The 10298-nt window shown below is 42.2% G+C and overlaps 1 protein-coding gene across 1 annotated transcript in view; it reads left to right on the forward strand.

The window, feature by feature from the left end:
• Positions 1 to 9754, forward strand: part of LOC144691682 (suppressor of tumorigenicity 14 protein homolog) — a 79140-nt gene extending 69386 nt beyond the window's left edge. Inside the window, exons 18-19 of the mRNA XM_078560013.1 lie at positions 4601 to 4737; positions 8972 to 9754. Of these exons, the coding sequence (XP_078416139.1) occupies positions 4601 to 4737; positions 8972 to 9130 (296 nt within the window). The 3' untranslated portion in view covers positions 9131 to 9754. The remainder of the gene's footprint in view (positions 1 to 4600; positions 4738 to 8971) is intronic.
• The last annotated feature ends 544 nt before the right edge of the window (positions 9755 to 10298 follow it).

A 10298-nucleotide genomic window follows, 5' to 3' on the forward strand; every position in this document is an offset into this window, starting at 1 on the left:
CGCAGAATATTGATGTCAGATTCAATTATGGTAATGCCATTGAATGTCCAGGGGAGGTGGCTGTTGGTGCTCCTGTTGGTGCTAGTCATTGATGGCACTTGTGTGGTGTGTGAATGTTAGTAGCTGCTTACCAGCTCAAAACCGAATGCTGTCCAGGTCTCTGCATGCGGACAGGGACTGCTTCATTACCTGAGGAATTGTGAATAAAATTGAACACTCTGCATTTCTGACCCAATAGGCTAAAATGAAGCAGTTGAAGATGGTTGAGCCTAGGCCTGAAGCACTCCCGCAGGGGCTGAGATGATTGGCCTCCAATAATCATAACCATCTTCAATTGTATTGGATTTGATTTCAGCCAGTCGAAAGTTTTTCCCATGAGCTTCAATTTTACTCAGACTCTTTGACCCTACAGCCAGTCAAACACAGCCTTGTTATCAAGGGAAGTCACTTTCACCTTTTTTTCTATTCATTCATGGGATCTGCGCTTTGCTGGCTAGACCAGTTTATTATTTCTCCTTAATGCCCTTGAGAAGGTGGTGGTGAGCCACCTTCTTGAACCACTGCAGTCTGTGTGTTGTTGGAACACCCACAGTGCCGATAGAAAGGGAATCCTGGATTTTGACCCAGCGAGAGTGAAGGAATGGCAAAATAGCTCCAAGTCAGGATGGTGTGTGGTTTGGAAGGGGACTTGCAGGTTGGTGTTCCCACACGTCTGCTGCTCTTGTCCTTCTAGGTGGTAGAGGTTGCAGGTTTGGAAGGTGCTGTCGAAGGAGCCTTGGTGAGTTGCTACAGTGCATCTTGTAAATGGTACACACTGCTGCTACTGTATGCTGGTGGTGGAAGGAGTGAATATTGAAGGTGGTGGATGAGGTGCCAATGAAGTGGGCTGCTTTGTCATGGATGGTGTCTAGCTTCTTGAGAGTTGTTGGAGCTGCACTCATCCAGGCAAGGGGAGAGTATTCCATCTCACTCCTGACTTGTGCCTTGTAGATGGTGGTCAGACTTTGGGGAGTCAGGAGGTGAGTTATTCGCTGCAGAATTCCCAGCCCCTGACCTTGCTATTACGGCCACAGTATTTGTATGGCTAGTCCAGTTCAATTTCTGGTCAATGGTAACCCTCAGGATGTTGATAATGTGGGATTCAGTGATGGTAATGCCATTGAATGTCATGGGGAGATGGCTAGATTTTCTGTTGTTGGAGAAGGTCATTGCCTGGCGCTTGTGGTGGTGTGAAAGTTACTTGCCACTTGTCAGCCCAAGGCTGGATATTGTTCAGGTCTTGCTGCATATGGACACAGACTGCTTCAGTAGTTGTGGAGGTACTGAACATTGTGTAATCATCAGCAAACATCTCCACTTCTGACCTTAAGATGGGGTGAAAGTCATTGAAAATACAGCTGAAGATGGTTGGGTTTAGGACACTACGCTGAGGAACTCCTGCAGTGCTGTCCCAGGGCTGAGATGATTGAACTCCAACAACCACAACCATCTATTTTTGTTCTAGGTATGACTCCAACCAGTGGAGAGTTTTCCCCCAATTCCCATTGACTTCAGTTTTGCTAGAGCTCCTTGATGCCACATTCAGTCAAATGCAGCCTTGATGTCAAGGGCAGTGACTCTCACCTCACCTCTGAAATTCACCTCTGTTGTCCATGTTTGGGCCAAGGCTGTAATGAGATCTGGAGCCTATTGGTCCTAGCAGAGCCCAAACTGAAAATCAGTGAGCAGGTTATTGGTGAGTAAAGGCCACTTGATAGCATTGTCAACAAGACCTTCCATCACTTCACTGATGATTGAGAATAGAATGATGGGGCAGCAATTGGCCAGATTGTCTTTGTCTTGCCTTTTGTGGACGGGACATACCTGGACAATGTTCCAATTTTTCAGATAGATGCCGGACTAACCCGACTGGGTTTTGATCATTTAATCTGGCTCATTCAGGGATTTAACGGACAGACAAAAGGTGTGGTGTTTGTATTTGGAGACAAGACAGAACCCTTTAGTTTTGGCAAAGGAGTAGACAAGGATGTCTGTTTTCACCGCCACTTTTCAATGCCATAGGAGAAAAAGTCATGAGAGAAATCAGCTCTGTTCTCTCAGAACATCTTGGGGCCAGTATTGGTGGTCACTTCAGATATGCTGATGACACTACCCTAATGGCCGAAGACAAGCAGGAACTATTTATGATGCTTGAGGAGCTAAGAAGGTCAAGTTTGATGGTGGAGTTGAGCATTAACTACAAGACATAGTTGATGACAATTCATGGTGAGAGCAATGTGGCAATTCAGTCCACAACCATTGCGAATGCAGATCAGTTTCTGGGACCAAAAATGATACAAATGGGGATAGCAACACTGAAATCAAAACAAAGCTTTGCCCACTTTACAAAGCTGAATGAAATATGGAGGGCCTCCAATATCGGCCTGCACTTGGAAAAGCACCTTGCAAAATCCCTGCTGTAGAGCACTGAGCTGTATGGATGTGAGAGCTGCACCCTAAAGGGAACAGGATTATAGCTTTTGAAATATGGCTGTGGCAAAGGGTCCTGGGAATAAGCTGGACAGAGCAAAGCAGCAGAGTATTTGTCTGCAGGAAAATTAGAGTCCCAATATCTCGTGGGCTTTTAGCTGAAGTGAAGCAATGGAAATGGAGAAAGTACCACAACTGGAAATGGCTGGGTGAGAGTCTGGTGTTGGAGAAAATAGAAGGTGAAACATCAAGAAAGATCAGGCCAGATCAGAGAAGGACTGGATGCGTGGACAACATCAGAAACTGGACAGGGGGTGAAATGACAGTGACACAGAGATTTGCAATGAACAGAGAGAGATGTCTATGGCCCTACGTGGACTATGGCTAATTATGGATGGATGGCCCCGTTATAATTGTACTGGAACAGCTTGGGTAGAGACACAGCTAGTTCTGAGGCACAAATCTTTAACACAACAACTGAAAATTATTCAACTTATTCTGTGGTGATACCTGTCTCCAGTACATGCACTCCTTTCTGGCAGGATTACCTGTGTTAGCATCATTTACTTGGAGCTTTTCTGATATCCTGAATGTCAGTGGATGCTGAGAATGTTGGGTTCATCCCTGTGACAAAACATTTGCAGTTATGAATTATATCTAGTTAATATTCTGATGTAGGGGTGCATCTTTTCAAATAGTGATCATAAATTGACCCAATCTGATAGTAGGTTTGAGTGGACAAAGGGAAAGTCGCAGACCAAGGTTTCAAGTTTAAGTAAGACAAACTTTGAAGGGATGAAAATTAAATTGACAAATGCAAACTTGGTTGAACTGTTAATGGGTAAACCTAAGAACAGTGGGAAATATTCAAAGAAGAACAATGGTTAACAAATGAGATGAGAGATAGAAGCTGTATTTCTTTGAGGTTAGTAGGTTGAGAAATGATCTAATTGAGGTATTTGATATGACTAAAGGATTTGATAGGGCAGATACAGAGAAATGTTGGCCAGGATTTTCTGGCCCTGCCATGGTGGGACCCACTGCAGAGGAGGTGGCAGGTCAGCCTGAATTCCATTGACTTTCGCGGGGACTGGACGATCCCGGTGGCGAGCGGGGCTGGTAAATCCCACCCGTTATCTTCTAGTGGAGAGCTCCAGAAGAGGCGATAATCGTGAAAATAAGAGTTGGTCAATTTAGGAGATGCATCAGGATGCACTTTTTCACAGGAAGGGGAATAGAAATCTGGAACTCACTTCCCCAAAGGCTGTGGATGCTGAGTCAATTAAACCTTTTAAGACTGAAGTCAATAAGTTTTTGTTAAGTAAGGGTATTGTGGAAATGGATTACAGGCAGGTAATGATCAGCCACGATCTAGTCGACTAATGGAACAAGTATCAGAAAAGAATGAACAGGAAGGACATTTTTTTCTCTACAAAAGAGAAGACTAAGAAGTGACATGACGAAAGGCTTAAAATTGTGAAGGCATTTCATAGGGTACATGGGAAAATGTTTCCACTTGTGTAGCAGTCCAAATCTAGGGCCCACAAATATAAGATAGTCACTAATAAATCCAATAAGAAATTTAAGAGAAAGCTCTTTACTCAAAGAGTGCTGAAAATGTGGAACTTACTGCCACATGGAGCGGTTGAAGTAAATAGCATTACGTGCATTTTATGGGAACCTAGATAAGAACATGAGGTAAACAGGAATTAATGGATATGTTGATAGGATGAGCTAAAGTAAGGGGAAGCAGGCTTCTGTGGAGTAGGAACACTGGCATAGACCTGTTGGGCTGGATGATCTGCTTCTGTGCTGTAAAGTTCTACATCGTTCTATGCACCAGGCTCGAGAGGCTGAATTAATTCAAAAAATATTTGAAGAATATACTATTTTGCTGCTGCAAAAATGCTGAACTTGAGTGTTACCCTGCTGAAGACTGAAATAATTTAAATGTAAGATATTGGCTGACAGAAAAGTGTATAGTTAAGTGTGGATGTAATTAAATCAAAGGAAGCACAGAGTTCACTGCAGTAACTGTGGAGCGTGAGGAAATAACTTTGGCATATGTGAACAGTAGATGTTCAGTTCTGTGGATAATATTTAGCTAAACAAAACCCTTTCTGTTTGTTAGGTGAACTAGCCACTGTTCTTCAGGAGGCCAGTGTGAAAATAATTCCCCTCAATATTTGTAACAAGCTGTATGAAAATTCAGTGACTTCTAGAATGCTGTGTGCAGGCTATCTTCGTGGTGGAGTTGATGCATGCCAGGTAAGGGGCCATGCATTTCAGTACAGATAGTTAATTTAAGGATACAGTACATTTAAAACACAGAATTATCTATTTTTACTTTCATCAGATTTTATTGCAATGTCACTCAAGTTTAACATTTATTTTCTAAACGAAGGCTGATCTTAAGTGGGATCATGTATCAAAAGAAAAATAATTTTTTTCATTTACTGCAAAATCATATATAATTAATCTTTATGTATCATTTTATATACTCCACATGTAGGAAAAGAATTTCCATAACCATTTAATTTAATGGGCTATTTCCCACAATCATAGTCACAAAATAAGGCTACATAGAGATGGGATATTAACTATAAAATAGAGTATGTACACAAGACCTGCATAAGTCACTGAACTTAAGTCCAATTACACTTGTTACAAAGGTAATCACGATGACCATTTTTACACAGGAATATCCCAAAAAGAGCAACGAGTAAATTACCAGTTAATTTGTTTCTTTTATGTATTAGTTGAGGGCGGAATAAAGCCAGATAGAAGAGGCTTCCCTCAGCAGCTGACACCTAAAAATATTGCTCCTTCTGCATTGTAGTTTTAATTTGGTATGCAGATCACAGTGAGCTAGGTCTCCCAGCCTTTAGAAAAAAAAGCCTCATAAAATATTTATGATAAAATCATACTTGTTGCATGGGAACATTTATTTTTGGCAGCCAAAAATATCTGGCTCACAATGACCTAAAAATGGGATGCTACAGTAGCAATATTAAGGTAGTAACATTGGTTATTTCTGACACAAAGTAAAATTTTGTTATATTGCTAGTGTAACAAATACTGCCATCCACCATTGTTAATCTGTTACCACTGATTTCATACACTTGTGGCCTGAATTTTTAGGTTGGCTGGCGGGCCTGGGAGCGGCTGGGAAACGGACCGCTGACCACAATCGTTTCCTGACCATGATTTCACATTGGCTGGCCAATTAACGGCCAGTCAGCGTGAAACACGCACTGAGAAACTCAGAGCTGCCGGGGTGGGGGCGGGAGGAGGGTGGGCGCTGACGGCAGCGCGAGTGCAGGCGAGCGCTGATCGAAAGCTCCCTGGAGGCAGAGAGCTGCCTCGGAGCTGAAGACCTGAAAAGCATGAAATAAAGTTTTTAAAATCAAAAATGTGCAAGCATCACAATCGGTCACCTGAACATATACATTATAAAAACGCTGCCCATAGGTTTTTATTTTTCTTTTATTTAATAACAGAAACCTCATCCTGCCCGTGGATGAGGTTTGAAGAAAAATGCAAAGGCTGCCTGGCCAATTCGCCCAACCGCCAACCGTAAGTTTGGACGGGTAATGTAAAATTAAAGACAATTGCAACTTTAATTACCTTAATTGGCCTCTTAATTGTCGGCGGGTGCACTTCCAACTTTTGTGCGCGCCCGCTGACCAAAATATCCCAAGACCACGGGATGACGTCGGGACCTCGCCCGACGTCATCCCATGTGATTTCGCGTCCGATCAGGTCGGGCGTGCGCCTGCTCACTGACCTGAAAATTCTGCCCATATATGTTTGGAATTTTTTGGCACATAATAATATCACTTAGTGCGTAGTGGAAAATCATGAAAATAAACATTAATGTGCGTACCTAGTCTGATATCTTTTGTATCTCAAATATAACACATAAATAGCACACCTAGTGCGCATTTCCGGTCCATCACGCTTTGTGCCACATCAAATTTCTGTTTCACACTTTAAAAAAAGAAAGAAGAAACAGTCAGCTAATATCTGATACTGAAGATCTGTAACAGCTCAGTGAATTTACTTGCTCAAGTAAAAACAAAAAGCCATTTGAAGCTGGAGACAGACTGCCTGTGATCTCAGAGAGATTTTGCAGATCACATTAAAAAGGGCAAAGGCTAGGCTTGTGGTTCTCTGTCACCATGGTCACTGCCCTGGTAGGGCCCTTGTCTCCGCATCCATATGTTCAAGGGATGCAGGCTTTAATGTTTATGGCAGTTTAGTCATTTGTCCCCATATTTGTCTGGCCTACACAAAGCACTATTGTGTTGTCCTCTTCTTTATAAAAACTGCTCACTATTCCAGCATCATTCTTGAATAAGTAATCCCTGGTTTCTCTTCTCCATGACAGACCATGTTCCTAAACCCCTTTCCCCTGCCTCTTCCACCTTCACCTCTAACGATAATTGCAAGCATCTCATAGACTACTTTGTCCCAAAAATTGAAACCATCTGTTCATCTGCCTCCGGTGGTTCCCTCCCATCCCCTATCCAAATAGGTCAAACTTCCTCTAAGGGTTCCCTTTTCCCTGGCCCTGATCTTGCATCTTTCCCTAGTTTCCCTCCTATCTCCCCACCTGCCCTCCCTGAGCTCATCATGCCCAGGAGAACCACCACCAGCTCCAGTGACCCTTGACTGACCAACTTCCTTGCTGGCTCCCATGTTAGCTGATATTGTTAACGGTACTTTCTTCTCTTTCAAGCCTGCTGTCATCATCCTTATCCTCTAAACACCCACCAATAACCCTTTTGTACTTGCAAACTACCGTCTCATTTCCAACCTTCCTCTTCAAAGTCCCGAACATGTTGTTGCTTCCCATATTTGTGCCCATCTTTCCCACACTCTCATGTTTGCATTCCTCCCCTGCTAGCACTGAAATGGCCCTTATCAAAATTACAAATGGCACTCTGTATGACTGATCATGATAAATTATTCCTCATTTTCCTTTCAACCTGCTTGCAGCCTTTAACACAGTTGAGCAGATCATCTTCCTCCAATTCCTATCCTCCATCATCCAGCTGGGTGAAACTGCCCTCACCTGATTCAATTCTTATCTCTCCAGTTGTAACCAGAGAATCATCTGCAAGGGCTTATTTTCTAGCTCCCGCACCATTACCTCTGGAGTCCCTCAAGGATCTATCCTTGGCCCAATCTCATTTCTCATCTAGATGCTGCCTCTTGGTGACATTAGCCAACAACAACTCACCATCATCTTTTCAAGGGCAATTAGGGATGAGTAACAAATGCTGGCCTTGCCAGTGATGCTCACATCCCATGAAAAGAAATTAAAAAAACAAAAAAATCCTTGTATTTTTATAGTGCCTTTAATAGAATAAAATGCCCCAAGGTGGTTTACATGAGGGTTATAAACCAAAATTTGCCCCCAAAACTGACCTCCTGTGGGTCTCAGTGTACCATATGCTGCGGATGCAGAACCCATCTCTTCACCGCCCTATCAGGGTGACCTCGGCATGGGCAATATCTGCTGGCCCACCCAGCGAAGGACACATGCCCTCAATGATTCAATGCAGTCACTACACTCAGACTTGGTGGGGGTGGGTAGGTGCCAGGGGGGAAAGCCTACCTGGGTTATGTGACCAATGCCAACATGGTACTCATCCTTCCCGAGCGCAACAGGTCATTGAAGCACTTGTGACACTGGATCCAGGTGTGTCACACCGATCTGTGGGAGTTAACAATCTCCGTCACCTCCTCCCAGTACCAAATTTCAGGAGGACAGAGACAGATTGTTGAAATGGGCAGACGCATGGCAGATAAAATTTAATGCAGTAAAGTGATGCATTTTGCAAGGAAGAATGAGGATAGGTAATGTAAATTAAATGGTGCAATTGTAAAGGGGCTGCAGCAACCGAGAGATCTGGGGTTTCACTTACATAAACCTTTAAAGGTGGCAGAACAAGTTGGAAGGCTTTTTTTAAAAAAAAGACAAATGGGCCACTGGATGTTCTAAATAAAAATATAGAGTATAAAAGCAAAGAGGTTATGTTAATTCTATATAAAATCTCTAGATAGACCTCAGTTGGAGTCTTGTGCGCAATTCTGGGAATCACACTTTAGGAACGATGTGAAATCTTTGAAGTGGGTGTAGAGGAGATTTAATGGAAAATATATCATCAAAGCCTAAGCACATCTTTTAACAGGCAACAGCAAAAGATTTTAAACAAGCTAGAACATTACATTTTAGAAGATAAAGGATTACATTGATTTCTTTGTTGTCTGGGATGTACCTAGCAAAGTGAATTGCTTGCCTGTCCTAGAATGTTCCTGACTTTCATTCCATTGATGTATAATGGGTGTATGATTAACCAGATTAGACATAAATGCACTTAGTTCCATATTAACACCAAGATAATGCATTATTGATTTAAGGTATAATTTGCTATCCTTATGAATCGCTGTATTATTTGACTTGCTTTGAGAAATGCTTACTCTTCTATTGAAGGGAGACTCTGGAGGTCCGCTCGTGTGTCTGGGGAAAAGAAGGAAGTGGTTTCTTGCAGGAATAGTCAGCTGGGGAGAAGGATGTGCTCGACGTAATCGTCCTGGCGTTTACACTCGAGTTTCTAGATTTTCTGACTGGATCAAGCAACAAATCAATTAAATCGTCAGCTTGTTCTATGAAGATGCTCTTCTTGTTTCTCAGTTGGATCATTTTAATATTTCCTATTTTTACTTAAGGCTCACAAGGGAGGCTGAATGATGGAAAATAATTTGGTCATTGACTCCAACATGCTACCATTTGGAGATTCAGTGGCCTGTTAAAAGACATTGGAAGAACAAAAAAACAGCCTTGGAAAAAAACATAAGGGATATTGGTTAAAAGCTCACAAATGTTCCCTGCCAAGAAGATATTCATACATGGACTTGAGTAATGCTAATAATTGGCATTGTTATAAGAATAGTACCTTTGTTATTAGTCTACTTAGGAGAAAATGTTACTTTCATACAATACCTATATAAGTTTTATAAAGGTTTTCAAACCAAATATTTCAGAGTTGTCTAAAAAAATAAATTCTTTAAAAAAGGACAATGTGTAGCACTGTCTACACTGGGTATATGCATAAACTTACTTGTTTAATAATTAGAGTTATCACAGTGTCTTTATTTTGAATGCAATAATCAGTATAAGAAGTCTGACTTCTGTTTATAATTATGAACTGCTATGTCATTCATATTGTATAAAACATTTCAGTCAAATCTTTGGATAAAGGTTAAAAATATTTTCATTTTTTTGTCAGCTATCCTGTCTGTTTTAACTCACACATCAACACAGTTTTAGCCCCATTTTACATTTCTTTCTGCACAACGGGGCCAATAACAAATTCAGCAGTTGGACAAAATTATGTTATAGAGTTAGAGTGTGGAAAAGAAAACATGAAGGAGATGACATCTCTCTCCTGTTTCAAAATGCTCCTGTTTTTGCTTTTGTTTACCTTATTAACTTCTTATTTTATGTTTGGTGTCCACTTGATTCTCCCATAAAGTATTTCACTGGCCTGAATTTTTCAGGTGGTGGGCGGGCTCGGCGGTAGTGGGCAGGGGCGGTCGCAGAACCGATTGCCGCCGTGATCGGCTCCGCGCCGCCATTTTACGTGGGCGGGTCAATTAAGGCCCTCCCAGCGTAAGATGCGAGCCGTAGCACTCAGCACTACCTGTGCGGATGGGGGGAGGAGAGAGAGTTGGGGCCAGCACTCTTTCGCGCATTCGCATGAAAGAGCGCTTCAATCTCCCTGAGGCACAGATCTGCCTCTGGGAGGTTGAATTGCTAT

This window comes from Cetorhinus maximus, chromosome 16 (genome assembly GCF_964194155.1).
Source record: "Cetorhinus maximus chromosome 16, sCetMax3.hap1.1, whole genome shotgun sequence".
Taxonomy (NCBI): Eukaryota; Metazoa; Chordata; class Chondrichthyes; order Lamniformes; family Cetorhinidae; genus Cetorhinus; species Cetorhinus maximus.